The sequence below is a fragment of the Pseudophryne corroboree genome, chromosome 10 (genome assembly GCF_028390025.1).
Source record: "Pseudophryne corroboree isolate aPseCor3 chromosome 10, aPseCor3.hap2, whole genome shotgun sequence".
Lineage (NCBI taxonomy): Eukaryota > Metazoa > Chordata > Amphibia > Anura > Myobatrachidae > Pseudophryne > Pseudophryne corroboree.
The window spans coordinates 291949866-291957670 of NC_086453.1; the positions used below are offsets into that span (position 1 = coordinate 291949866).

The 7805-nt window shown below is 42.7% G+C and overlaps 1 protein-coding gene across 1 annotated transcript; it reads right to left on the reverse strand.

Annotated features, from left to right (window-relative positions):
• Window positions 1-1108: 1108 nt before the first annotated feature.
• On the reverse strand, window positions 1109-1903 carry LOC134965317 (uncharacterized). The gene has a single exon (XM_063941791.1). It carries the CDS (start codon window positions 1901-1903, stop codon window positions 1109-1111), a length of 795 nt encoding a protein of 264 aa, XP_063797861.1.
• Window positions 1904-7805: the final 5902 nt, after the last annotated feature.

Sequence of the window (7805 nt, forward strand, 5' to 3'; positions counted from 1 at the left end):
CTAAGTTTTGTGCAAACAAACGCACACCAATGCCTTTTTCTTTCTAATTTAGATGACACCTTGCAATTCTAACTCAGCAAGCGTCTCTCAATTAGAAAACCAATTAGTGGACTAATTGATTGTGTGCATGACCAATTAAGTCTTCAAAGAATACCTCAAGAACACTTTGCAGGCATAATTGTGCATTACCATGTTTATTTTGTAAGTAGTTCAAGAGATGTGTAAACTGTGCCTGACATAAATGTAACTAGCTTAATTTGGTGTGTATGTTTAGTGTGTGAATGTCTGTGTTTACATGTTTGTTTAAAAAAGAAGCTACTAACTAACCTAATTTGTATGTAAGAATTAAGAATAATACTAGTGGGTTTTTTTTTTGTGTGGGTACACCTATTTCTTCTTTGCAATATGCTTTAATTTTTGGACAATAAAAACATCACAAGCGCATAATGGAAACAAATTTTTAATTATTATTTAAACCCCTTTTTTTTTTTTGCTTTTTAAATTAAATCTGCCAAATTCTTAATTTCGGCCAACATGGCCTCCACATTCGCCTGCATTCTGCCAACGATGGCTCCCAGGCTTGTGGGATCTCCAATGGCAACATCTGAAATGCAGAGTAAAAATCATATTTTAAACATAACTCACATTAGCTATTACATCACAATTCCACAAAGCACACTTTCATAATAAATGATATACATCATGGATGTTTAAATGACAAAATAGTATCATACCAACACAAAAGCATACTCAGCAATGTTTGTATTTTGATAATTAATTCAATAAAATTTAAAGGAATGTGTGCCAACTTACTCTACTCTGCCACTTGGCCACCTCCCTCTAGTGGCTCCGGGGCATCAGCTCCCCATTCTGTCAGGGAATTTTCCTGGCTGGGTGATGGGGGATGGGTGCTGGATGGGGAATGGAGGCTGGATGGGGGATGGGTGCTGGATGGGGGAAGAAGGCAGGATGGGGGAAGGCGGGTCCAATTGGGTGAGAGGATGGAAGGGGGAGGTGCTTTCAGAGCGAGGTACAGATTGATAGGGTGAGGGTGGTGGTGTTTGTTTAGGGGACACAGAGGGGGAGGGGGGCAGAGAGGGAAATTTGGTCAGAGAGTGGGATTGGTCTGGAGAGGGTGTGTAGGCTGGAGAGGGGGTTTGGGAAATGGAGTGGGCTTGGGCTGGAGAGGGGTTTTTTGAAAATAATGGTGAGGTGGCATGAGAGTGTGAGGTTTGCGGAGAGGGGGTTTGGGCAGGAGAGGGTGAGGTGGCATGAGAGTGTGAGGTTTGCGGAGAGGGGGTTTGGGCAGGAGAGGGGGAGGTGGCATGAGAGGGTGAGGTGGCATGAGAGTGTGAGGTTTGCGGAGAGGGGGTTTGGGCAGGAGAGGGTGAGGTGGCATGAGAGGGTGAGGTTTGCGGAGAGGGGGTTTGGGCAGGAGAGGGGGAGGTGGCATGAGAGGGTGAGGTGGCATGAGAGTGTGAGGTTTGCGGAGAGGGGGTTTGGGCAGGAGAGGGTGAGGTGGCATGAGAGGGTGAGGTTTGCGGAGAGGGGGTTTGGGCAGGAGAGGGGGAGGTGGCATGAGAGGGTGAGGTGGCATGAGAGTGTGAGGTTTGCGGAGAGGGGGTTTGGGCAGGAGAGGGGGAGGTGGCATGAGAGAGTGAGGTGGCATGAGAGTGTGAGGTTTGCGGAGAGGGGGTTTGGGCAGGAGAGGGGGAGGTGGCATGAGAGGGTGAGGTTTGCGGAGAGGGGGTTTGGGCAGGAGAGGGTGAGGTGGCATGAGAGGGTGAGGTTTGCGGAGAGGGGGTTTGGGCAGGAGAGGGGGAGGTGGCATGAAAGGGTGAGGTGGCATGAGAGTGTGAGGTTTGCGGAGAGGGGGTTTGGGCAGGAGAGGGTGAGGTGGCATGAGAGGGTGAGGTGGCAGGAGAGGGTGAGGTTGGCGGAGAGGGGGATTGGGCAGGAGAGGGGGAGGGTGATCGGGAAGGGGATGGGGTAGGTTGCTGGTGTGTCCTTCCTGCACCAGCAACTTGCCGTTGTGATCGCCCTATAATGACATATGTTATTTTTTGATTAAAAACCACAAGAAATAAACACAATATTCCTATGACTCTGTTCTGTACCATGTTAAAGAAACAGGGTTAACATGACTAAGTTATTTAAATATATTTCATTGTGATGTTGGCCTTATCAAACAAACAGAATCTAAATTAAGTATATTTAAATATGTCTATTAATTTTAAATTATATTATCTTTTTTAAATCAAAACAACATCTCCAGTGTAATAAATGACCCACAATTTGAAAAAAGGGAAAAAAAAAACCGATATTAGTTTAAACTTTTCTGTCAGTGTATTAATTATGGGCAATAACATACAGTCAGTACCATACCTCCCAACATGAGTCTCGCCAGGAGGGCCAGAATGTTCTGCTCCGTCACTTCACTCTTAATGTATGATTGTCATCATTTGTGCAGAGAAATCTTGAGATTACCAATTAAATTAAAAATACCTAAGCAGAGTTTTTTTTTCTCTCTTGCAAAAGGTCATATTGGGAGTTAGGCATCACCGCATAACCTACCTACACACACTCATGCAAATTTTCTCTATGCAAATTTTAGCAACCACACTTAACGATAGTATGCTTAGGTTATGCGTTGTATGTGCACGAAATGTTACTTACTGCGGACATGTAGTGTCCGGATCTGTTGGCGGAGCTCTGCCAGGAGGTCTGGCGTGCGCCTCCGTAGGTCGCTCCAGCGCCTCTCCAGTTGAATTATGCTCCTGCGGCTGCGGAGGCGGCTCCGGAGTAAGCGGCGGACCTCCGCGTAGGCCTCGCGTTTTACCCAATTAGGGATAAAACGCCCAACGCGGCCTACGCGTCGGTCCATTACCGCCACCAGCACGCGGAGTTCCCGCCGTGTGAACGGGGCAGCACGCATCATGGCAATGGCGTTTTCCTTGTTTGGGCATATATTTATAGTGTGTGTTGGCATGTGATTGGTGTAATATCTATGCTGTCATTTAAATAAACTTTATTGATGTTTGCAATGCTGTGAAGAGCAGAGTCCTTATTTAGCTCGAGCGTAAATACGCTGTCGCGGAAGAGCCAGAAAAAAAAAACATAACTAAAACAACCCCCAATACAAACACACTTTGTTTAAAATTGCCTAAAAACACAGTGTAGTCACCACATTTGTTGGGATAAATCAGCTGCACAGTCACAAAATGGTCTACATTTTACAACATATGTTGGTGTTTATTTTAACAAAGAAAACATGTGTTTTAAATTAAATAACTAAATTGAGAATAAGCCAAATGCTAAATAAAAAAATACAACCTTAATACATTATAAAAAAACAGGGTGTAAACTTACTGCAGGAGCTGACGACATTTTTTCTGTATTCAATTCATGAACAAATTGAAATTGAGTCAAAAAAGGAAACACACAAATTAAAAGTGATAAACAAACATAGTTCAAGCTCAAAAATACTACAAAAAAAAAACCAAACAAACAGATACATAATAAGAACATCACAAACATAACCAACACCTAAAAAAAATAAAAAGTATGCAATACTGTGTATATGCTAAAAGCTAACAAACGGAAAACTGTATGCTTGACAATGCTAAAATTACTCACTCAGAAAATAACAAGAGCTCCAAACTCCAAACTCCATTCATCACCAAAACACTCACAGCGTGCAAACCAGGCCCTTAAATAAGCAGTGCAATCGTTAGCAAGATTATCATACTGTACACCTGTGTGAATGAACGCGACGCACGTACGTATAAATAGGCACACACCTGGGCGTACAAACGACATCAGCAACATGGCTACTCGTGAGGAATTAGCAGCAGAGATGGAGCGCATTATGCAGGAGCAGATGGCATTGGCGAAAAAACGCATAGAGTGCCAGAGACGGATGATGGAATCCGCCTCTGAGGATGTTGAAGAGGCAGGAACCAGTACTCGGGAAATGTCAGCTTCTGAGCCCCAACAATTAAGTGGTGATACCCTGCCACACACACATACTGGCCAAACTGAGGGAGAATCAGCATTAGCCACACAAGCACAACAGACAGAAGCTGCTAGTGACGAGGAAGATGGTGAGGAGCAGCAGGAAGAAAGCTCACAGGCTACCTCCAGACGTAAGAAAAGACAGCCAGCATTCACTAAGAGGGAGTTGCGTGTTTTGGTCATGCAGGCCATGTCCAAAATACATAGAGGCCCCAAAAACATGGGTGCTGCTACGAAAGATCGCATCTGGAGGGACATCACACATTCTGTGAATGAAGTTGGCTCTGTCGTCAGAACATCACAGGAAGTTAGACGACGGTAAGTGCATCTTGGCAGTCCATTCTCTGTGCTAAGTTGTCTTAAAAATGTAGTTACATGTGATGTTATGTATAGCAAACAAAAGCAGAACATGTGTCCTATATATTTTTAGACAGAAATAATAATACTCTACTTTGCCCCTATTTCCACAAACATATGTAGTTGGGCCGACTTCAAATCCCGCCTGAAGGCAAAGAGGTCTGCGGAGTGGAATGCCTCTAGGGCTACAGGTGGAGGACCATCTGTCGCTGTGGAGTTTACAGACTTGGAGGAGATGGCGATGCCCTGTATCAGTTATGAGGAGGCCCAAGGGGTGTCAAATATGGACACGGACCTGCCTGAGATCCTGACGGAACATGACTTGCCAGGTAAGTTTACACACGTATTTGTCTGCAAATTAAACGGTATGTTTTTAAATAAAATTAATTTTTTATTGTACTCTTTTCCCACACATTCTTCTATTTGCTTGCCACAAAACACAGTACAGGGGGGTGATCAGTTAGAGTCACAGGAAGGTTATGTGGCTGAGGCTGAGGTGGAGGGACCTAGTGGGTCTGGGCGTGTGGGCCCACAAATCCCACCTCTGCAGATTCCTACTGGCCCCCCCCCACCCAACCCTCTGCTATCCCAGAGATCCTGCTTGAAATAGCTAGGTATGGTGAGAGCCTAAATGCATTTCAAGACGGGGTCATCCGGGAGGTAAGCCAGATAGCTGTCCGGCTCAGTGAGCACCGAACCAGTGTTGAGCAAGGTGTTGCTCAACTCTGCCAAGGTCTGGCAGAGATCAGGCAGGGACAAGAACAACTTGCCTCCTCATTCCAAAGCCTTGCAAATAACATCTTGCAAGGGCTCCAGGCCATCGCTGTCTCCCTTGCCCACAGTGGCAGAGAGCCACCCACATCGGCTCCCTCCCCTGCCCCTGCCCAGGAAGAACAGCCCACTGGGCAGGGCCAACGAAGGTCGCTCCGCAGACCAAGCCAAGAAGAAGAGCCTCAGGCGGGGAGAAAAAAGAAAGTGATGTCTCTCCAGATGGGCAGCAACCATGTTTTTCATGTTGCCTCTATGTTATTTTGGAGTTGGCTTGTGTGTCCAGAATGGCTAACTCCCTCTTAGTGAAATGTATTATTAATGTTTGGAGGTATTGTAGCCTGTGAGCTTATTTTCTGAAACAACAGAGCCATCTTCCTCTTACTAGTGTGCTATGTATTGATGTGTTTGTGTGGTGGATCCGAATTCTTTCACAGTTTGTTCAATTTTTTTGTGTGGCAGGGTGTGTAATATTTTTTTGTGTTATTTAAATTTATCAGATTGTCAGAAGCAGAATTTTGACGAGTACTGAGTTCTGATATCTCATTTGTGTCAGTGTCATCTGCTTGCTGCTTGGTCCATCTCTGCCTGTGATACTCACATGTAGGCATGTTGTTTTGATGTTTACAAATATTACTACAGTAATAAACATATCATATTTTACTAACAATTGTGCACTTTATTCAAGGTAATGCATTATGTAAATCTTAGTTCCAGGAAGATTATGTAAGCATATAGACACTTGTGTAACGAGGGAACAATCTGCAAGTTTTTAAAACAATTGCATCTTCAAAAATACTACAGGTATGCCTTGCACCACACTTTAATGTCCATATTAATAAAACTGACACCACACTTTTTAGTTTTATCTATGGTCAACAGGACATCATTTAAAACATTGTCATAAATGTAAAAACAAACAAAAACAAAATTTCTGGACAAAATTAAGTGTATGCTGCATTATGTGGGAGTCTGTTTATTTAGGAAAAATGTTCCTTCTTGCTATTAACATTTTGTGTAAATTAACTTGTTTGCAGTTAGTAGTCTTACACACATTAAAACCTGCCCTTTACAAACATTTTACACACCAACTTTTACACAAACAACAACCTTATTTAGCAGTGTGTGAGATTTATATGTGAGTAGAATAAACATGTAATGTGGGTTCAGACAATTGCTGTTTGGTAACTTACATCTGAGCAGTATTTAACAAGTAATTGCCCAACAGATGAATGTGCTCTCCAATTAACTGCTAATTACTGCATACACACTTGTAACAGCACTTCGCAAATGCAGAGTAACTGCAGACCTACTCGGCTGCTGCGTGAAGCTTGCTATGGATTCCTATGTTAGTTTTAACAGCGACAATGTTTTATTGCGAAAAACACGCCCATTGCGAGTTGCATACTCCCACACTGTACGCCCACTTTCACGCCCATGTCGGACCATTGTGAAGTCTCGCCTCCGCCACGCCTCCGCCACGCCTCCGCCACTCCTCGTTTTCGTTTGTGAGTAACGTGTGGGTTTTTTTGTAGTATTTTTGCACCGGTGTCGTACGGCTGAGCTCGCGCATGCGTATTTACGCATTTGCGCATGCGCAGTTAGTTAGGTTTTGCACATTTGCGATGCGATGTCTCTCTGCGATCAACTCGGAATGAGGGCCATGGTTTTGTCCAACTGCTAACAAAAATCCTGCTGCGATCAACTCAGAATTACCCCCACAGTACAATAACAGAATGAAAACATTGCATTGCCGTGAATACGCATCTTAGCAAAACAGCAATTCTAAGATAACATTGATTAACACAAAACTTTATTTGCAACTTTGCTCATCTCTAAACAGCAGTTTAGATGATAAGGTTATTCAAAGTCTCAGGATTTCAAGGTGACCTCAAGTATCCTTATAATAAACAGGTGACGAAGTTTCCTTTTTGTAAAATTGCCAATTAATACTGCTGTGATGAAAGCTGCAAGCATTAAATTAAATAAGGACAATGACATTATATTATGTGAAAATAAAATACTGCAGGCATGTAAATAAACATACACTCCCAAGTAGGCATGTTCTGCACCCTGAATATGAATTTATTGTACAAAATATATATTTCAGAATAAAAAACAAAAATCTACTTTTTAACGTGAACATGTTTCGTTGTGTCCTTGCTAAATAATTTCAGAAATGATATTTGTACAGTGGCAATTATATAAAATTACGAGTCTAAGACATCATTCACTTACATACACGGGAGCCCTCATTCACTAAACATGATGTCATTTGGCAATAAAAATGCAAAACACGGCTTATAAATCTTACCGGAAAGACCTGTTGAGTATATTAATGTTTGCACTTAGGAATCCTCTATAGCTGGAAATTATTGTAGTAAAGTGATTCATTTAAAAGGTAGGTGGCATGGACGGACTGCCAAAGACCTACTCTAATGAGAGGATTTCATTTAATTTAAAGTTATTGTTTTAAATTGTACCAATTATAAGCTGATTCATCTCATTCCCGTCTCTTACTCCCTTCATGTACACCCACCGTGTTCCGTCTCCACACAGTAAGGACGATTAGGAATTTGACACAAAAAGTAAAATGAACCCAGGAGTGGTAAAAAAAAAAAAATCAAATAAATAAAAATATTTTTTTTTAAACAGCATTTTGCTAC